At 42.9% G+C, this 23,087-nt stretch overlaps 1 protein-coding gene across 1 annotated transcript in view; it reads left to right on the forward strand.

Moving 5' to 3' along the window:
- Nucleotides 1–676: 676 nt before the first annotated feature.
- Nucleotides 677–23,087, forward strand: part of LOC112246308 (acid-sensing ion channel 1) — a 373,686-nt gene continuing 351,275 nt past the window's right edge. Inside the window, exons 1-2 of the mRNA XM_042324848.1 lie at nucleotides 677–2,042; nucleotides 18,755–18,950. Of these exons, the coding sequence (XP_042180782.1) occupies nucleotides 1,675–2,042; nucleotides 18,755–18,950 (564 nt within the window). The 5' untranslated portion in view covers nucleotides 677–1,674. The remainder of the gene's footprint in view (nucleotides 2,043–18,754; nucleotides 18,951–23,087) is intronic.

Raw genomic sequence — 23,087 nt, forward strand, 5'->3', positions numbered from 1 at the left:
GGCTGGTGGGTAGCCTATTCTATTATTTTGACATGTGTAACAGTTTTGTCCGCAGACAGACACCTCGTTTAGCTCACATCAGCACTAACAATCCGTTTCTGAGACTGTTCAGACCATCGTTCAGGGTGTACATACAGGGTGTACATATACATTTTTACCAAGACAAATGAGGAATACAAACCGACGTTTTTTTTTGCACTGTAAAAATGAGCGTAAACCAGATTAACGTGCTCTCCCCACTGTGTATTGTTTCTGCAGTGAGGATTCACCCTCTTTAGATAATTATTGTGTAATTTATCTGCAGAAAAACGTTGTTTTGAGCTGAAAATAAATAGTAGTAGCAGTCTGCAAATCAGGGGGCCAAATGGACGGCTCTTTCACCGATGCGATTCGGCTGCCGAAGGTTCACCAAAAATAACTGTTCAAAATGAACCGTTCGTTCGAACCATCACTACCTTCTTGCCTCAGCGACACTGTCCCTGTTTTCTACCGCTGATGAATGTTGCTTACAAACAACACACACACATTTTGGTGAATTTGATACAGGCTGCCGTGGTTTTTAAGGACAGGCAAGAATCAGTCCGAGACTCGTGCGGGTCTTAAATGTCTGTATTTTCCAACCGACTTCGTCACCCGATGTAAAACACGTGCCATCCTATCCATGCTCTCCTCCTATTCGGACATCCAAGTTAATCGATCAGGGAAACGCTGTTTTCGGTCGACAGCTTCCGAGGTTCCCTCTGCGTTTCACCCCCTAATGTCTTGGAGTTGGATTTACACATTTAGCTGATTATTAGCCTACGCATGATTTAATTCAGATCTTTTTCATCCTAAATCGTGTTTCCTCTTAAAAGGGGAGTTTATGATGATTGCATTGTTGTAGTAGGTGCTGTTCCTGAGAGAGGATGCAAGGCAGCGTGTATGCGGTTGATGCCTGACGGAAGCGCTCGCTCACTGTTTTCTCACCGGGAATGTAACAAGACAGTCTCTCGTAGAGTTCCCGCTATTTGACAGGATGCAACTGCATGATCTGTACTAAAACGGCCAGAGCAGGCTTCATTGGCAATGGTTTTTTGAGGTTTGTACAAGTGGAAGCCGGCGGGAAGGAACGCAGCGTGTTATATGGGCATATAACTAGCAGCGTCTCCAGAGAAACAGCGTTTGTTTTATCCCATTTGCATATGGTTGAGCCGCTCCTGAACCATCTCTTGACACCAATACATTCAGTTCTTGCTGTGGTTTTGCTGTGAGTTTTTCTTTTGCATGCCTGTAATAGACACCAACTTGTGTTGCGGGAATCGCTCCTGAAGTATATGGGGAGAGAATATATTGGCATCTATCTATGCGCGTAAATATGGGACTATATTGGACATATGTTTGAGTTATTACATTAACCGTCTGAATGGAAATTGTGCACGAAATAGTAGAGTTTCTTGTCAAATAATCCGAAGAATGTACTGGTAGCCTAGATAGATGGTGTTATTTTTGGGGGGATTCAGTGACGCAACATTTCATACGGCCTGGATGAGGAACATATAAATCCATGTGTAGAAGGGCGTGAACTCACATACTCACAGTTGGTACCCTCCTTCCTTCTCTAGTGTTAATAGCGTTCCCTTCGCTACTAGTACTTTCCCATTCTTCCCCTTCACACTGATACCACATAGCCTCGTCATGGATCTCAACGCGGAGTCAGAAGAGATGGTGGACTCCTTCAAGCCACCGGTGCCTATCGAAGTTTTCGCCAGCAGGTCCACACTGCACGGCATCTCGCACCTGTTCACCTACGAACGGATGTGCATCAAGCGGTGCCTGTGGATCTTGTTCTTCCTGGCATCTCTGGGGTTCCTGGTGTTGGTGTGTGTGGACCGGGTTCAGTTCTACTTCCAGTACCCTCACGTTACCAAGCTGGACGAGATAGTGACCCCGCTGATGATATTCCCCGCTGTCACCTTCTGCAACCTGAACTCTTTTCGCTTCGGCAGGGTGACGCGCAACGATCTGTACCACGCAGGGGAGCTCCTTTCACTACTCAATGGAAGGTTTGTGGGGATAAGTGTTTTTTGTTTGTTTGTGTGTGACTGTTTGTCTACATGAGATTGCATAGGTACAATCATTTGCATCAGGAGTTTCTACCATAGTAAAGGCAGTAGACGAATTCCCCGTAACTTTTCATTCCCATTAGCATAAAGCTCCACCCGCCCACCAGAGCTTGTGCAGCTGCAGTTACTCCATCTGCTTTCATCATGTGACATAACATGGTTTGAGACATGGATGTCTGTCCGGTGTTTACTGGGCACAGACATTGTGCAACATTAGCTGTGTCTATATGCCGCTTTACTGTCCGTTCATGTTCTTCTCGTGTTTATCCAAAACATATTCAGGTTTTATACTAGCCTCAGCCTTTTCCCCCACAAGATAGCTCAAAAGAGTGGCAAAGAAAGTTATAAAGTTGTCAAGTTAGTAATGTCCATTCGGTTTTCATAGTGATTTCTGTTGAAACCCTACTGATATTTAGGGTCATGTAATGGAACTAATGTACGCTACTTTGTAGAAATGTCAAGTTATCTGGAAGTGAGCACACGAATTACATGTTGATCAACTTTACCTGCCTGGTACTATCGTGCTACTGTGCACAAACAACATGGTGGAGACCAGCTTTAAAAACATTTTAAAGCCTGTTGTACTTCTAACCCAGATATGGCTCACGTCGGCAACGCAGGGTTTGAGGAAAGAGAGGGTTATACTCTTTATGATAAATTTCATAAATAAACCATGAATAAACTGGTTATACGTAAGTATTACATGATTTGTAAACATTGAGAGCATAAAGATTGAATGAAGCCCTTATTAGACCAAATATACGCTCTGTGAATTATATGATACCCACCCTATATATCATGTGTGGATAATACAGTGCAGATTAGACATGATACATACAGATGGAGAAATACTGAAATAATCTCATTCTATGCTACTAAACGTGATGTGAGCCAGGCTCTGTTTTAACCATTAATCTGTATAGCAGCGATGTAGTCCCATACGGCTGGATCTGTATGTCAATCACTTCATGTGTATTTTAGCGTATTGATCCACACAGCTGTTTTGCTTAAGGCCCTGTTAGAACACATTCCTCTGTGGTAGCAGACTTCATGTAAGGATTTTACACATGCTATCTCAATATTCATACAGAACTGTCTGTCTGTCTGTCTGTCTGTCTGTCTGTCTGTCTGTCTGTCTGTCTGTCTGTCTGTCTGTCTGTCTGTCTGTCTGTCTGTCTGTCTCTCTCTCTTTCTTTCTCTCTCTCGCTGTGATCTCTCTCTCGCTGTGATCTCTCTCTCTCTCGCTGTGATCTCTCTCTCTCTTGCTGCGATCTCTCTATCTCTCTTGCTGTGATCTCTCTATCTCTCCCTGTGATCTCTCTCTCTCCCTGTGATCTCTCTATCTCTCCCTGTGATCTCTCTCTCTCCCTGTGATCTCTCTATCTCTCCCTGTGATCTCTCTCTCTCGCTGTGATCTCTCTCTCTCGCTGTGATCTCTCTCTCTCTCGCTGTGATCTCTTTTCTCTCCCTGTGATCTCTCTCTCTCTCTCTCTGTCTCTGTGACCTCTCGATGTTCACATTACTGCTAGCCTGGGAGAAATGTTGAATGTATTATATTGCTTGGTCGCAGATGTTTGTACATCTCAGCTATAATACAATCCTTCAAGGGAGGCCTAAGCAAGGAAGGAAACCTCTTTGCTTTAGAAAACTCATCTCCTGTTTGTCTGCATCAGTTTTACAGAGCTCCTCCCAGTCCCGTCTGTCAGTTCATTACCTGCTGAAAAACAAGCGTTGTTGCACAAACATGAAAACCAAGTGGTTGTGTATAAAATGAGAAAGGTAAGCGGAGAACAGCAGCAGTGGCCCCTCTAAGCTGGAGAGAGAGAGAGAGAGAGAGAGAGAGAGAGAGAGAGAGAGAGAGAGAGAAAGAGAGAGACAATCACACAGAGAGAGAGAGAGAGAAAGAGAGAGACAATCACAGAGAGAGAGAGAGAGAGAGCCCAGAGAAAAGAGGGATGAGAGAGAGAGAGAGAACAGAGAACAGAGGGATGAGTGTAGAAAGTCACATCAACCTCAAAGAGAGGGAGGGATGACAAGCAGAAGTAATTAACCAATGTCTGGTAAGCTGTGTGATAAATAAGCCTCAATGCCAGACCTTTAATTAGTGGTGTTTGTGAAACAACGGGCTACTCACCAAATGCCACCCTATTCCCTACATAGTGCAGAGCCCGATGCAGCCCTATGGGCCTTGGTCCAAAGTAGTGAACTATATAGGAAACAGGGTGCCATTTGGAATGGGACCACAGTGTTGTTGTGCTGAATAAAACAGACTCGCTACACCTCCCTTCCTCTGAGTTTCCCTCTGAACTCCCTGGACTGTTTGGCTGTGGACGCATCAAGTCCTTCTGTTAAGGTCTGAGTGGGGGCGTGTGAGGGGAATGTGTGTGTGTGTGTGTGTGTGTGTGTGTGTGTGTGTGTGTGTGTGCGTGCGTGCGTGTGAGAGAGAGAGAGAGGGGGAGTCAGTGTGTGTGTGTGAGGGGGTCTCTTTAGAAGACGAGAAGAAATGAACTGTCAGTTTGGTGGGAAAGCTGTGTCAAAACGTTAATTGTGTCGCTCCTATATTTGTCTATCAAATAGTCAACTAACAGCTGTGACCTTCCTCCTCCTCCTCCTCCTCCATGGAAGGCTAGATGCCTGTCTGAGGCAGCAACATGGGGCGATGAGCTTCAGTACTGTCTCAGTAGAAGACTCTCTACCCCTCTGTCGAATCCCTTTGGGCTGGTTTCCTGGACACAGATTCATCGAAATCCTGGACCTACAGTAAAAGCATACTCAATGTTCTCCTCAAAAAGAGGAAGTCTGAAGTCAGGCTTCACAGTGTAGAACAATTGGACTCAATCCAGTTGATAGTGAATCTAATTAGAGGATGATTTAATGGGAGAAAGAGCTGCTTCCATAATAGAAGCTGGCATGTGCTGCTAGGGTCATCGACTATTCTTTTGCTGACACAAATCATTTCTCACCTAATTTGCTTCCTAATTCTATGCAAATGTGATTAGGCCTATATGATTGTAAAAATGACTCAAGGTTTTGATGACTGCGTACGTTTTGTCTATGCTCTTTGTCATAGCAGGTTGATAGCATTTATTCAGGTGTCGTCTAGGCCAGTGGTTCTCAAACTTTCTCAAAATTCATAAGGGACCCTGTCACGCCCTGGCCTTAGTATTTTGTGTTTTCTTTATTATTTTGGTCAGGCCAGGGTGTGACATGGGTGATTTATGTGTCTTGTCTTGTCTAGGGGTTTATTAGATTTATGGGGTTGTGTTTAGTAGAGTTGTCTAGGAAAGTCTATGGCTGTCTGGAGTGGTTCTCAATCAGAGGCACGTGTTTATCGTTGTCTCTGATTGGGAACCATATTTAGGCAGCCATATTCTTTGGGTATTCCGTGGGTGATTGTTCCTGTCTCTGTGTTTGTTGCACCAGATAGGGCTGTTTTGGTTTTTCACGGTTCTTGTTTTTGTATATTGTTCATTTTTCATCTTTCATTAAAGATGTATAAAGATAACCACGCTGCATTTTGGTCCTGCTCTCTTTCACCAGAAGAAAACCGTAACAGATCCTCTCATAATCAGAACACAACTTGAGTTAGATTAAAAGAAATAGAATACAAGGAGTTTTAATATGACTTCGGCAATACGTGGCCGCATTAACCAATTCCCTGCAGGAACATTTTAAAGGCATCTTGGCATCGGAGAGAACATTTAGCAGTTTTCCCTGCAATTCTTCACATTTCATCATGGGGCTATAGATATTTCTTGTTGTTGTAGCTTTAAAGCTAATATCCTGCATTTCTGCACATTTTGGCAGAGAGAAGACTTTGCAGTTTTAAAGCTTAATTTACAGTGCATTTATGTAAAGAAAAATATTCCATTTACATAAGTATTCAAACCTGTTACTCAGTACTTGGTTGAAGCACCTTTGGAAGTGATTACAGCCTTGAGTCTTGCTGGGTAAGACTTTACAAGCTTGGCACACCTGTATTTGGGGAGTTTCTCTCATTGTTCGCTGCAGATCCTCTCAACCTCTGTCAGGTTGGATGGGGTGCTGCACAACTATGTTCAGGTCTCTCCAGAGATGTCAGACCGGGTTCAAGTCCGGGCTCTGGCTGGGTCACTCAAGGGCATTCAGAGACTTGTCCTGAAGCCACTCCTGCATTGTCTTGGCTGTGTGCTTAGGGTAATTGTCCTGTTGGAAGGTGAACCTTCACCCCAGTCTGAGGTCCTGAGCTCTCTGGAACAGGTTTTCATCAAGGATCTCTCTGTACTTTGCTCCGTTAATCTTTCTGACTAGTCTCCCAGTACCTGCCGCTGAAAAACATCCCCACAGCATGATGCTGCCATCACCGTAGGGATGGTGCCAGGTGTCCTCCAGACGTGACACTTGGTATTCAGGCCAAATTGTTCAATCTTGGTTTCATCAGGAGATAATATTGTTTCTCATGGTCTGAATGTCTTTAGGTGCCTTTTGGCAAACTCCAAGCGGGCTGTCATGCGCCTTTTACTGAGGAGTGGCTTCCGTCTGGCCACAACCATAGAGGCCTGATTGGTGGAGTGCTGCAGAGATGGTTGTCATTCTGGAAGTTTCTCACATCTCCACAGAACCTCTAGGGTTCTGTCAGAGTGACCATCGGGTTCTTGGTCACCTCCCTGACCAAGGCCCTTCTCCCCCAATTGCTCAGTTTGGCGGGGTTGCCAGCTCTAGGAAGAGTTTTGGTGGTTGCTAACTTCTTCCATTTATAATGATGGAGGCCACTGTGTTCTTCGGTAACTTCAATACTGCAGAAATGTTTTGGCACCATTCCCCAGATCTATGCCTCGACACAATCCTGTCTCGGAGCTCTACAGACAATTCCTTCGACCTCATGGCTTGGTGTTTGCTCTGACATGCACTGTCAACTGTGGAACCTTATATATACAGCTGTTTCCAAATCATGTCCAATCAATTTAATATACCACAAGTGGACTCCAATCAAGTTGTAGAAACTTCTCAAGGATGATCAATGGAAACAGGATGCACCTGAGCTCAACATTGAGTCTCATATCAAAGGGTCTGAATACTTACAGTATGTAAATAAAGTATTTCTGTTTTTTATTTTTAATACATTTTCAAAGATTTCTAACAACCTGTTTTTGGTTTGTCATTATGGGGTATTGTGATGTCATTATGGGGTATTGTGATGTCATTTTCGGGTATTGTGATGTCATTATGGGGTAGTGTGTGTAGATCGCTGAGGATTTGTATTTATTTAATCAATTTTAGAATAAGGTTGTAACGTAACAAAATGCGGAAGAAGTCAAGGGGTCTGAATACTTTCCGAAGGCACTGTATATCTATTTTACTCATCCCCCTCCCCTGAGGTGGACAGAAAGAGAGAGAGAGAGACGATGCAGATGCTCTCTCCTTCATTCCTCTAGCTATCCTAACCGTTAGCGGCGTCTGAAAATTAAAGTGCTTGTGGCTTGTAATCCAATTTAACTTCCTCCCTCCCCACTTACAGAGAGAGCTGTGATTGCTTTAGGGAGAGTAGATCAGTGGCAAGTCAATATAAAAAGAATCCACACATATACTACACTATCAAAAGTATGTGGACACCTGCTCGTTGAACATCTCATTCCAAAATCATGGACATTAATATGGAGTTGGTCCCCCCCTTTGCTGCAATAACAGCCTCCACTCTTCTGGGAAGGCTTTCCACTAGATGTTGGAACATTGCTGCGGGGACTTGCTTCCATTCAGCAACAAGAGCATTAGTGAGGTCAGGCACTGATGTTGGTCGATTAGGCCTGGCTCGCAGTCGATGTTCCAATTAATCCCAAAGGTGTTTGATGGGGTTTAGGTCAGGGCTCTGTGCAGGCCAATCAAGTTCTTCCACACCCATCTTGACAAACCATTTCTGTACGCTGTAGTGTTAAGATTTCCCTTCACTGGAACTAAGGGGCCTAGCCACGTTGAAAGTCCCTGAGCTCTTCAGTAAGTCCATTCTATTGCCAGTGTTGGTCTATGGAACGTTTTTGTTTATTTCATTCCGTTTACGAGTTGTCAATTTATTCATTGTGTTTTGTTTGGAGCACTCCTGTCAATATTGACTATGGACATGTACCTGATTACGCATAGAAGTAGGCCTAGGCTACCTGGCCTGATTACACATAGGAGTAGGCCTAGGCTACCTGTCCTGATTACGCATAGAAGTAGGCCTAGGCTACCTGTCCTGATTACACATAGAAGTAGGCCTAGGCTACCTGGCCTGATTACACATAGAAGTAGGCCTAGGCTACCTGTCCTGATTACGCATATAAGTAGGCCTAGGCTACCTGTCCTGATTACACATAGAAGTAGGCCTAGGCTACCTGGCCTGATTACACATAGAAGTAGGCCTAGGCTACCTGGCCTGATTACACATAGAAGTAGGCCTAGGCTACCTGGCCTGATTACACATAGAAGTAGGCCTAGGCTACCTGTCCTGATTACGCATAGAAATAGGCCTAGGCTACCTGTCCTGATTACACATAGAAGTAGGCCTAGGCTACCTGTCTTGATTACACATAGAAGTAGGCCTAGGCTACCTGGCCTGATTACACATAGAAGTAGGCCTAGGCTACCTGGCCTGATTACACATAGAAGTAGGCCTAGGCTACCTGGCCTGATTACACGTAGAAGTAGGCCTAGGCTACCTGGCCTGATTACACATAGAAGTAGGCCTAGGCTACCTGGCCTGATTACACATAGAAGTAGGCCTAGGCTACCTGGCCTGATTACACATAGAAGTAGGCCTAGGCTACCTGGCCTGATTACACATAGAAGTAGGCCTAGGCTACCTGTCCTGATTACACATAGAAGTAGGCCTAGGATACCTGTCCTGATTACGCATAGAAGTAGGCCTAGGCTACCTGGCCTGATTACACATAGAAGTAGGCCTAGGCTACCTGGCCTGATTACACATAGAAGTAGGCCTAGGCTACCTGGCCTGATTACACATAGAAGTAGGCCTAGGCTACCTGTCCTGATTACGCATAGAAGTAGGCCTAGGATACCTGTCCTGATTACGCATAGAAGTAGGCCTAGGCTACCTGGCCTGATTACACATAGAAGTAGGCCTAGGCTACCTGTCCTGATTACACATAGAAGTAGGCCTAGGCTACCTGGCCTGATTACACATAGAAGTAGGCCTAGGCTACCTGGCCTGATTACACATAGAAGTAGGCCTAGGCTACCTGGCCTGATTACACATAGAAGTAGGCCTAGGCTACCTGGCCTGATTACACATAGAAGTAGGCCTAGGCTACCTGGCCTGCACGCAAATATAGACTAATACATTTGCCCATTTGGGGATCTGATACTATTTCTGATTGTCTTAACTCACCATCACTATGAAGCTTCTCAAAGTCATTTTTTCTTTGCCTGAAATGTAAACTAAGTCACTTGGCACTCCAAATGGAAAAGGTTGCCCACCTTTGGTGTAGCCTATTACCGGCAACTTCAGGAGCATAATGGCAGAATCTGCGAACGTCACTGGGCAGCAGGAGGAGACGGAGGTTCGGGTCCTTTTCTTTTCTTCCTCTGGTTAGGCTATATTTGTTCTCTGGCTCACACTTTAGTCATTTGTATCTTAATTTTTAATCACAGTGCTTTCAGTAGCCTACATATAGTTTACTTTATTCAAACATAGGGTGTGTCTATATGGAAAAACACACGTTTTAACATTTTGACCAATTGATTGGTCGACCCAGATATTTCTTTGTCGGGGACAGCTCTAATAAACAACAGTAGCGGCTTTAAAAAAAAACTGCCTTTGTTCCGCAATAGCATTTTGAGCGATGGTTATAATACTTGTGCTTCTCAGAATGCATCTCTCCCTCCTCCATGAACACAGTGGGGAGAGGGAGTAAGAAGAGTGGCCCGCTCACACAGCAGCCTACTGACAAACAGGGACAGGCAGACGCTTTCATAGCAGGAATCAACATAATGCATAGGCTACTACTGTGGACCAAAAAATGGTTTTAGAACAAAATAAATCTGCTGGAACATTGTGTAGCAAAATCACTGAAAGTAACTGACCTAAGCAAAATGCTTTGGTAAGACGAGGGCGCTGTCAGTGTCAGTAGTTTGGGGTTATCGTCCCAGCTCTACTCTAGCTGAGCAACAACACAGGGTCTTAAGTGCTCTCCTGGCAGCTCTGTGTTGCTATAAGACGCTTGGTTGGACACTGGGTACAATTCAATTAGGAATACAGTACGTCGCACGAAGGCGTTTTGCAATTATGGAGATGAACCATGACAAGGAATTGATGCGAGGCCGTATGCGCAGCAGTTGAGCCATATCTTAACTATGTTCATGTTTGAACCACAATGTAAAGTTGTAAAGCATGTCTACATTTTCTCGGTCGTCACTTGGCCTATGGCGGTGGTTACTTGGACAACTGGGTGGTGGTTTCATTTGGACCCCCAAGTTTTCTGAGCAAGTTTAAATAAAAAAATTAAATAAAAAAAAACAATTGTTGGACTGTATAGCGCTAGGACATCTTCTCCAAGTGATCTTAATTTGGGAAAACTATTATTCAAGTATTCCCACGCATAACAGAAAACCACCTGATTATATACACATTTTAAAGGTTTTAAATTATTATTATCCAAAAGTTATATTTGTATATCTTGCGGTCTAGAAATGATTTGTAATTATGTTCAGGCCTCCCGACCATCTGCTCAAGAAAAACCCGGCCTGCAGCTGAATCTAGTTGATGATCCCAGGCCTGTGGTTTGTTAGGGTTTGTTTAGCCTATTACTGTATGTACAAAATGAAAATGTGCAATGTTATTCGAAAGTAATTTGAAGTGTAGGCTGTTTAGTAGCCAATATGGTTGTTATATACCCCTGTCCTGTGTGGTTTCACGACTGTCACAGCAGTAGTGCAGTGATCCAATACACTGCTGTAGCTAATAGAAAATAACATCAAGCTAAAGTAGCATTTTCTTGAAAAGTATACAGTTGTAGAACCAAGCTTTTTTCTGGGCTTTTTAATTGGTCCCTGACCATGTCTGACTTATCCTTCTGCGATTGTTGAGGACTGAAAAGTGATTCTCATTTCACAGTCTTGACATTGAACATGACTTGACCCTGAAAACGTCACTGTATTCTGACTCATAACCAGGGCAGTGTTGCCAACTCCTCAGTAAGGAAAGCAGCTATTGGCTGTCCTAAAAGTCGCTAGAAGTCGCTAAATGACGTCATCGCCTAATTAGCATAATTGGCCATGTGCATGTAATTGTGATGGAAGCTGTAGGAGAGGGGAATAACATTGTGGGAGAGACAAAAATTGAGTAAAAAAGCACCCTAAATATGTTTATAACTACAAATGAACTTTCTTCTGTCGATTCTTGCTTTTTTTAAATGTCACAATTCCAACTCTCCTCCTCTGGGCTTGGGACCGGCAAAAGTGACCCAAAAAGAGACACTGGCGGAGTTACTTATTTTTTCATTTTATTTAATTTTTTATTTAATTTTTTTATTTAATTTTTTTACATTTACATCCTGCCCTAAATGTAAGCCAATTTTTAATTTTGATATAAGCCAGGGCGGGATTAGCCAGCGGCTGCTTCCCGCATGCGCGATTCATTTGCAGTCTGGACGTGGAGGGGTGAACATCTCCTGCTCTGACTGCAGCTGGGAGGGACTTCTGCGCGAGGACTGGGCTGCCTGTGAGTGCTTTGGGTCAGGGTGGGACCCACGGCAGCACCCGCTGCTGGTTGAGAAGAGTAAGAACGATACGTGCTTTCACGTCAAAGTCTCCAAAAGTCTCCAATAACACCAGAAAAAGTCGCTAGATTTGTCGCTAGTCCCTTTTTTGAAAATGCTAGAGGGGTCTGATACTCGCTAAATACAGCGACAAAGTCACTAAGTTGGCAACACGGAACCAGGGATGGAACTTAAAGATACACTATGCAGAAATTACGCTGACATTTCCTGCTTGCTAAAATTTCTATTAGTTCGCCTAATGTCAGTTTATGTGACAAAACAACCAGCCATTTTGTAAAGAATCATTGTACTATTTAAACTGCTGTGAAATGTTTTTTCCATATATTGTATTTTCAGTTGTTTGAAGCTTAGGAACGTGAATCATAGAAATAGTGCATATAGAACAGATCTACCGCTTATTAGACCTGCTTTCAATGAGAAGGACAGATCTATAACTCACATTTCTATGTGAATTTGGTCATGTCTCACAGAAAAAATATATATTGTCGCTTTACGGATTTTGGGCACTGGCCACCCAGGCTAGTAGACTGGGTCCAAAATCTGTGCCATGCAATATTTTAAAATACAACATTTCAATAGCCAGTGGGCTAGTTGGACACGTTATGTTTTACTAGCCACAAGCTAGCGGGCTAGCTTAATTTTCATCCCTGCTCATAACAACTGAACTTTGAAGTTATCTCTAAGAATTGCAGTAAATGAACCAACAGGAATTTATCAACTCGCTGCATTGTTTGCAACCTATGTGGTATACGCACACTCCCACACTTGAATTAGTTTCTATATATGATATACTGTACATGACATGTAATTACTTGATTAAACTATGATGTGACATAATTCTCTGTTATGCTGTAGTGCAAACTGATTACTCTGAAATATGACTTTATTAATCTGAAATATTACTTTATTAATCTGAAATATGACTATTATTGAAATATGACTATTATTAATATGACTATTACTATGGCCACGTTCTGTTGTAATCTCCACCCGGCACAGCCAGTAGAGGACTGGCCACCCCACATAGCCTGGTTCCTCTCTAGGTTTCTTCCTAGGTTTTGGCCTTTCTAGGGAGTTTTTCCTAGCCACCGTGCTTCTACACCTGCATTGCTTGCTGTTTGGGGTTTTAGGCTGGGTTTCTATACAGCACTTTGAGATATCAGCTGATGTACGAAGGACTATATAAATACATTTGATTTGATTTGATTTACTCTGAAATATGACTATTGCTGTGAATTATGACTATTACTCTGAAATATGACTAATCTACACAAAGAAAAGGGAGAAGAAGAAGTATAACCAAACTGTAACAGATGCTCTGTCTGAATAACATCAAATGATACCCATGAACAACAATGAATCACCCATTACAAGACTCCACACTGTTCAAAACTTTAGCGCTGGTACAGTAGTTAAAATTAGATCATTGTTAGAGAGAGAGCATTCGTTCAGTCATTGTAATGATTGTTTTGTTGAAATAATGTTTTTATAATGTCGCTTTGTTGGAATGATTCCACAATTTAAATTCTTGAACACAGGAAACCGGATAAACTCTCTAAAACTCTGTATTAAAGAACATTTTCAAATGTTTTCTGCATTTAATCACGTAAATCTATTTTCACTTCGGTGCTTTTACATAATTGAAGTTCACCCACAAAATTGCTTTTATGATATCTCAGTGGATTTTGCGTGTGAAATAATTATGTCACCTAAGTGCCATACAATTGTCGTCCTTATTCACTTTAACCAGTCTTCTTGAGGAGGTTTTGTTGTGTTTGCTGTTCCTTCCGGGATCCAAACACAAATATACGCAATTCTGTATGATAATTCTTATTGTGTATTGGCATTTGCCACTTTTTATGTGGATGTTTGTATTTAATAATTGTTATTATGGCTTTGAAATGGACCGCCTACCTGGTGGGTGGGGATGCTAGGGTTAATGAAGGGTTATTAGTACCTGTGTGTGTCTGGTTGAGACTCTGTGATGCTAAGCTATCTGCCCTCCACTGGCTACGTGAAACACAGCTCGTCTCTGTAGTACTGTAGCATAGAGGACCGACAGGTCTGACCTTCCTGTCTGACCTTCCTGTGATTGGATTTATCTGATGCGTCTAATCATCCACTTCAAAGTAGTGAGTGACATTGTAGCGCGTGTTTAACGGAGGGGGTTCGGTGAACTAGGCTCTAGCTCTCCATGCTCTCCATCAGTAACCTTGCCTGACCCCAGAACACTGGTGTCACCTCTACAAGGTCATTTCTAGGCTTTAGGTCAGTGGGCTAACACCGTATATTGGTGTGCAGGAGAAACACATTGGTTCAAACCCATTTGGTACCACATATCCCAGGCAAGTGTTAATGAAGGTTAATTAGTAGCTGTGTGTGTGAACAGAGGTGTTGGGGGTTGGTAGTGGCAGGAGGACAGGCAGGCCTCATACCGATACCTTTGGAAGGTGGAAGGACCTTGGGTTACGGTTATACCTAGAGTAGCTTGTGGACAGTGGTATCCGCAATTTTATTTTTATTTCACCTTTATTTAATTACATTGAAGTGTGTGTGTGTGTGTGTGTGTGTGTGTGTGTGTGTGTGCTTGCTTAGTACCAAAATTATACCAGCTGCTTTGTAAACATAGTTTAAGCACATGCGTTGTAACTGCCTCCGTCAATGGAGTAAAGGTTGGATTTTTTTGGACACTTTTGGTATAGATGTGCCTTGTCGAAAACGCTAAAATTGGCTTTCAAACAAGCTCTACTCAGTGGCTGGATCTACCAGCAGTAATTGAGCATTCACGTTCCATTCCCAGTTCCTGGACGGATTTCTCTGAGTGCACATTGACTGTCGCAACATGAATGGAAACAATTTCAGACTCTAAACTGCTCCTGGAGAAAACAAACTTTGTCCCCTCTGGAGATCCAGGGAAATGGACGGAGCTTTCTACAGGGAGATGAATGGAGATCCAGGGAAATGGACGGAGCTTTCTACAGGGAGATGAATGGAGATCCGGGGAAATGGATGGAGCTTTCTACAGGGAGATGAATGGAGATCCGGGGAAATGGACGGAGCTTTCTACAGGGAGATGAATGGAGATCCAGGGAAATGGACGGAGCTTTCTACAGGGAGATGAATGGAGATCCGGGGAAATGGATGGAGTTTTCTACAGGGAAATGGATGGTGCTTTCTACAGAGAAATGGATCGAGATCCAGGGAAATGGAGAGAGATCCAGGGAAATGGATGGAGCTTTCTACAGGGAAATGTATGGAGATCCAGGGAAATGGATGGAGATGCAGGGAGATCCAGGGAAATCGATGGAGCTTTATACATGGAAATGGATGGAGATCCAGGGAAAATGGATGGAGATCCAGGGAAATTGATGGATCTTTCTACAGGGAAATGGATGGAGATCCAGGGAAATCAATGGCTTTCTACAGGGAAATGGATGGAGATCCAGGGAAATGGATGGGGCTTTCTACAGGGAAATGGATGGAGATGCAGGGAAATGGAGCGAGATCCAGGGAAATGGATGGAGGTTTCTACAAGGAAATGGATGGAGATCCAGGGAAATGGATGGAGATCCAGGGAAATGGATGGAGATGCAGGGCTTTCTAATGGAGATGGGAGATGGGAAATCAGGGAAATGGATGGAGATCCAGGGAAATCAATGGAGCTTTCTATGGAGATCCAGGGAAATCAATGGAGCTTTCTACAGGGAAAGGATGGAGATCCAGGGAAATTGGAGCTTTAACAGGGAAATGGAACGGATGGAGATCCACGGAAATGGAGGGAGATCCAGGGAAATCGATGGAGCTTTCTACAGGGAAATGGATGGAGATCCAGGGAAATCAATGGAGCTTTCAACAGGGAAATGGATGGAGATCCAGGGAAATGGATGGAGCTTTATACAGGGAAATGGATGGAGCTTTATACAGGGAAATCGATGGGGCTTTCTACATGGAAATGGATGGAGATCCAGGGAAAATGGATGGAGATCCAGGGAAATTTATGGAGCTTTCTACAGGGAAATGGATGGGGATCCAAGGAAATGGATGGAGCTTTCTACAGGGAAATGGATGGAGATGCAGGGAAATGGAGGGAGATCCAGGGAAATGGATGGAGCTTTCTACAGGGAAATGGATGGAGATCCAGGGAAATCGATGGAGCTTTCTACAGGGAAATGGATGGAGATCCAGGGAAATGGATGGAGCTTTATATATGGAAATGGATGGAGATCCAGGGAAAATGGATGGAGATCCAGGGAAATCGATGGAGCTTTCTACAGGGAAATGGATGGAGATCCAGGGAAATCAATGGAGCTTTCTACAAGGAAATGGATGGAGATCCACGGAAATGGAGGGAGATCCAGGGAAATCGATGGAGCTTTCTACAGGGAAATGGATGGAGATCCAGGGAAATCAATGGAGCTTTCTACTGGGAAATGGATGGAGATCCAGGGAAATGGATGGAGCTTTATACAGGGAAATGGATGGAGATCCAGGGAAATCGATGGAGCTTTCTACAGGGAAATGGATGGAGATCCAGGGAAATCAATGGAGCTTTCTACTGGGAAATGGATGGAGATCCAGGGAAATGGATGGAGCTTTATACAGGGAAATGAATGGAAATCCAGGGAAATCGATGGAGCTTTCTACAGGGAAATGGATGGAGATCCAGGGAAATGGATGGAGCTTTATACATGGAAATGGATGGAGATCCAGGGAAAATGGATGGAGATCCAGGGAAATTTATGGAGCTTTCTACAGGGAAATGGATGGAGATCCAGGGAAATCAATGGAGCTTTCTACAGGGAAATGGATGGAGATCCAGGGAAATGGATGGGGCTTTCTACAGGGAAATGGATGGAGATGCAGGGAAATGGAGGGAGATCCAGGGAAATCGATGGAGCTTTCTACAGGGAAATGGATGGAGATCCAGGGAAATGGAGGGAGATCCTGGGAAATGGATGGAGCTTTATACAGGGAAATGGATGGAGCTTTATACAGGGAAATGGATGAAGATACAGGGAAGTGGGTGGGTCTTTCTACAGGAATGACATCTTTTCTGCAAAACATTGGGACTGGAGACCCTTTGGTGCTACAATCCTGAAATATGTTGTATAGATCCTGAGAATAGTGAATTCAAAATGAAAGTATTTAAAGTGTGTGCTTAGCAGTGCAAATATAACAGCTGGTTTTTAAAGTGTTTTGTTTTTAAATAGCACGTGTTACATTCCCCCAATAAGCAACAATAAATTGCTGCTCGACATGAAAAGAGAACTAACAAATGAATCACTGACTACCAAAACAAAACCAGATGGGTTTTTAAAACAGGTTCTGAAGCTCATCCATGGGGTGCCTACTGAATGCTAGCCAAGCAAACTTGAGTAGGGTCTTAACAGCATGGGCGCCCACTAGATTAGCTTGATAACAGATAAACTCAAAGAAATGAAATCCCCCACCACAACTTAGGTTAGGGAGTGAAAATAAATGTGGAGTAAACCAAACAGGGAGACAAAATAAAAGGCTTTGTGTTCACAAACATAAAGAAGGAGAGTTAAGCAGAAGTCTATCTCTCATGCCAACAAGAGCCTAAATACGGTTACACCTGTACAGTGACTAATGACTGACTAACGAGTTGACAGGTGCAACACATCCTGACCAATGAGGATGATTCCAATCGGGGCAAGCCACACCCAAACAGAACCAACCTCGAAATTGAAAATGAAATTGAGCAAAACCCCAAAGCATATAACACTATCTGAATGGTGTAGCCACTGTTCACATTCTCTGAGTGCTGCTTCGGCCACTTGACATCGATTACTGCACTAGCAACATCCTCTTACTTTCACTAAAGTGGACTCTTTCACTGCAATTAATTAAATTGTACTGCCTGGTAGAGTGATCAAAACGATTGTTGAGAAGAATGCTGTGTGTGTGTGCGTGTGTGTGTGCGTGTGTGCGTGCGTGTGTGTGTGTGCGTGCGTGCACGTGTGTGTGCATGTGTGTGTGCGTGCGTGCGTGTGTGCGTGCATGCACGTGTGCGTGTGTGCGTGCGCGTAGGACCTTCTGCTCCCTTTGCTTGACTTCAACTAACTAAACATCACACTTTTGAGCTGACAAATGAATCCCATAAAATATCCAAGCCGGTACGGTTGGGGTCAGAACAAAAGGGTGTTAAAATGGTATTGCAGTTAATAAGAGGATAATATGCTATGAGTTAACAGCACATGGCTTTGAGTGTTGTACTGACATTTTCACATGTCACAGAAGAATTCCCCTTCTAGTCTCTCTTCATCTAAGATGCTTCTTTCTCTAGTTTTTACCCTGTAAGATAGAAAGTATATATTTTCTTCAGAACAAACCCCAAGTGCTACGTTCCATGACTGTTCCTCAATAGACCCACAGCCGTCCATCCCTCCTTGGTCGTTAGGACTCCCGGAGGTTTTCCTTCAAAGCACTGATTTAACTAATCTATGTATGAAAGTATAGTACGGGTATGTTCTTTTAAAAGCCTCATGAGTATTCATTAACATAAAAAATGATGTCGTATTGACATCTCTGAAAATTCAAAAACATACGTGGCTTCCAGGAGACTTCTGAGTTTTTTTTAAATGACCCATATCAGAAAACACAAGGCAGACAGACCGTCAGACAGGTTTAGAGCACATGGGGGATTATAATGTAAAATATGAATGAAGTAGTGGGGCTTTGGAAACAGTCTGTATATATGTATGAGTTGTTACAGAAGATCTGTATGGTTAGCAAATTGTTGAGGCTGACCTAACACTCTGATCTGTCCAGGTATGAGATGAGACACCCACCCAAAGCTGACTTGTGTCCTAACCGCTATCCCTAACCTCTAGTCCTATTTCTAACAGATTCTATAACTCTCCCTCTCTGTTCCTTTCTCAGGTATGAGATCAGAGACACACACCTGGTTGAGGAGAGCGTTCTGGAGACCCTGAAGATCAAAGCTGACTTCCTCAACTTCAAGCCCCGCCCCTTTAACATGCGAGAGTTCTATGACCGGACGGGCCACGACATCAAGGACATGCTGCTGTCATGCTACTACCGCGGGATGGAGTGCAGCGCTGAGGACTTCACTGTGGTGAGTGAGACAATGGTGCAAATGTTTTAAAGGTGCTACGCTTAGGTTTTTTAATTTTTTTATTATGAATTTTTGCATTGTAATTTTAGAAAATGCCCATAATTCATCTGCAGTAATAGTGGAATGATAGTGTTTCACAGTATAACTTACCCGCCAGTGTTGTGATTGACTGGGATTTTCGCTTATTGATTTCTCCCGCCGGAGTGGCGTCTGTTGTCAAAATGGGAAATCTGTTTTGACTTTGTGGCTGTGTTATCTAGTGGAAATCGGGTCAAGCGGCCAATGTGGAAATCACTCTTGTCATTTCCTGGTTGCTAAATTTCTACACTGTTCGCTCAATTTCAGTTTGTGAGAAAACAATCACTGAATAGTGTAGGGAATCATTCTACCATCTTATCGCTATGAAATATATTTTAAATGATATATTTTCAATGGACCAAAACCGATCTAAAAAGGCTAGCATCTCTGACATGTTACGAGGAAATGGAATGCGTGGAGATTTGTTTTGAATGTAGCCTAGTGTTGTTGCAGTTCACCTAGCTTCCGCGTAGGAGACACATTCTGAGAAATTCTATGTGTAGCACCTTTAATGTTTCTCTGTGATGCTAAGCTAGTCTTTCTCTGTGATGCTAAGCTAGCAATTATCTGTGATGCTTAGCTAGTCAATATCTGTTATGCTAAGCTAGTCGTTCTCAGTGATGCTAAGCTAGTCTTTCTCTGTGATGCTTAGCTAGCAATTATCTGTGATGCTTAGCTAGTCAATATTTGTTATGCTAAGCTAGTCGTTCTCTGTGATGCTAAGCTAGTCATTCTCTGTGATGCTATACTAGTCATTCTCTGTTATGCTAAGCCAGCTGCTGTCCTGCAATTACAGTGGTGATTGGCAATGAAAGCATGTGTAGTGGAAGTGGTTCAGGGATGTCCTGGAGACTTGTGTTAGCTCCCTGGGGCACTTACTTTGGCCTAACACAGTCTTACGGCAGGCTGTATTGTGTAGGGCAGATATGACTACCGCAGGGTGTAGTGCAGCACTGAGGACTTCACTGTGGTGAGTCACCATGTAGCATGTGTAGCATCTGCCCTCCACTGGCAACGCGAAACACAGCTCGTCTCTGTAGTACTGTAGCATAGAGTGCAGGACCGACAGGTCTGACCTTCCTGTGATGGATTTATCTGATGTGTCTAATCATCCACTTCAAAGTAGTGAGTGACATTGTAGCGCGTGTTTAACAGAGGTGGTTCGGTGAACTAGCCTCTCGCTCTCCATCAGTAACCTTGCCTGATCCCAGAACACTGGTGTCACCTCTGCAAGGTCATTTCTAGACTTTAGGTCAGTGGGCTAACATCATAAAGTGGTGTGCAGGAGACCCACATTGGTTAAAACCCATTTGGTACCACATATACCAGGCACCTCGTCCTGCTCCTCCTGAGTAGGATATTACAATGAGAAATATTGCTGTCTGCTCCAATATATTTAAGGTGATGCTAGTTTTGAAAGTCGCGCTAACGAGTCAAAACTGGTCCCCGAAGATTGTGCACAACAATTGTGTACAACTTCATCAATTTCGTATGATATGGCTGTCAAATGATTAAAATAATTGATCGTGATTAATCACATGAATTTCTGTAGTTAGTCATGATTGATAAAAATAAAAAAAAATGCTCAAATTTTGCCCTAAAGAAGGATTTTTCCATTTATAAAAGCAGTGCACACACAGTGCTTTGATTGTAAGGGACAGAAACACAAATTAATCTGTTAATGGCATTTTCACCAGAACATAAACCTGCCACCATTCACTTCAGTCCTGCTGTTACTTCCCACTGAGCCAGCTGCTAAGACACACAAGTCTGTTGACATTTTCAGATGATAAAGCTTCTCTTTTCCTCTGTGCGATATGCCCAGAGAGTGAAAACAACCTCTCACAAGGTACTGATGTGGCAAGTGTTGCCAGGTTGCTGCATGCAATGCAGGCCAGCCTGTTGGAGGGCCTTGGCGATATATCGAATTCATTTGATTAATTCTAATTTACAGCACCAGTCGAAAGTTTGGACACACCTACTCATTCAAGGGTTTTTCTTACATTTTTCCTATTTTCTACATTGTAGGATAATAGTGAAGACATCAAAACTATGAAATAACACATATGGAATCATGTAGTAACCAAAAACATGTTAATCAAATCAAAATATATTTTATATTTGAGATTCTTCAAAGTAGCCACCCTTTGCCTTGATGACAGCTTTGCACACTCTTGGTATTCTCTCAACCAGATTCACAAGGTAGTCAACTGAAATGCATTTCAATTAACAAGTGTGCCTTGTTAAAAGTGTATTTGTGGAATTGCTTTCCTTCTTAATGCATTTGAGTCAATCAGTTGTGTTGTGACATGGTAGGGGTGGTATACAGAAGATAGCCCTATTTTGTAAAAGACCAAGTCCATATAATGGCAAGAACAGCTCAAAAAAGCAAAGAGAAATGACAGTCCATCATTACTTTAGGACATGAAAGTCAGTCAATCCGGAAAATGTCAAGAACTTTGAAAGTTTCTTCAAGTGCAGTCGCAAAAAAAAATCAAGCGCTATGATGAAACTGGCTCTCATGAGGACCCTCACAGGAAAAGAAGGCCCAGAGTTACCTCTGCTGCAGAGGATAAGTTCATTGGAGTTACCAGCCTCAGAAATTGATGCCCAAAAAAGTCATTCAGTTCAAGTAACAGACACACCTCAACATCATCTGTTCAGAGGAGACTGCATGAATCAGGCCTTCATTTTCAAATTGCTGCAAAGAAACCACTACTAAAGGACACCAATAAGAAAAAGAGGCTTGCTTGAGCCAAGTAACACGAGCAATGGACATTAGATCGGTGGAAATCTGTCCTTTGGTCTGATGAGTCCACATTTGAGATTTTTGGTTCCATCCGCCATGTCTTTGTGAGATGCAGAGTAGGTGAACGGATTATCTGTGTGGTTCCCACCATGAAGCATGGAAGAGGAGATGTGATGGTGTGGGGGTGCGTTGCCGATGACCCTGTCAGTGATTTATTTAGAATTCAAGGCACTTAACCAGCATGGCTACCAGAGCATTCTGCAGCAATACACCATCCCGTCTGGTTTGCGCTTAGTGGAACTATCATTTGTTTTTCAACAGGACAATGACCCAACACACCTCCAGGCTGTGTAAGGGCTATTTGACCAAGAAAGAGAGTGATGATTTGTTGAAATTTGTTTTGGTTACACCATGATTCTATATGTGTTATTTCATAGTTTTGATGTCTTCACTATTATTCTACAACATAGAAAATAGTAAAAAGAAAGAAAATCCCTTGAATGAGTAGTCGTGTCAACTTTTGACTGGTCCTGTATGTTTTTTTGTGGGATATTTCAAGTGCATGTATGGCTGAATTGACTTTTTATTTTATTTTTATTTTTTAATGAGCGTTTATGTCCGTTTTTTCTCATGTTGTCTTTTTGGTCTCGTCGCGTTCGCTGCTTCTGTGCTGTGTACCTGTTAGAGGAATTTTATTCCTATATGTTCATTAACCAATTCAATTAAAACAACCTGTCCGTTTCTAAGAATTTGTAACATACTTATTTGCATAAAATGGACAGAGACCAGTCTCAAAATCAATTAATAGCGTTTATTCTCGAGAGTACTGAACATAATCACAAAGTACATTAGTTTATATATCACACATTGCGTCATGTCTTACGAAAATGTCCCTCCTCCTCCTGGACCATGACAAAGCTTTTTTTCAATTCCATTCCAACACATACACATTGCTCATCTTCTGCTCCCATATGTTACACAATCTACTGCAGCCCAACGGTTTCTGCCTACCCTGGTTGGGGACCAGACATCGTTCCTTTTGTTAGTTTCACTGTGGTCACGAGTTGTCTGTTGACCCTTCCTCTTGGCCTATGTACCAACATATTCTTTAACAGACAACAGATAACTCTGAGTTATAACTCAAATAGTAGCTGGTTACTCACTAGAATGTAGTCTTGTGCTTGAGAGTGTTTATGAGACTGGTGTTCATTTTCTATCATGCCTGCTAAATTATTAGTGAATGTTCATTATGCGTGGCTCTGGTTACATTTGTAACAAAAAGGGCATTTCAGTGATTATTGCAAAAAAAG

This window comes from Oncorhynchus tshawytscha, linkage group LG07, assembly GCF_018296145.1.
Source record: "Oncorhynchus tshawytscha isolate Ot180627B linkage group LG07, Otsh_v2.0, whole genome shotgun sequence".
NCBI classification, from domain to species: Eukaryota; Metazoa; Chordata; class Actinopteri; order Salmoniformes; family Salmonidae; genus Oncorhynchus; species Oncorhynchus tshawytscha.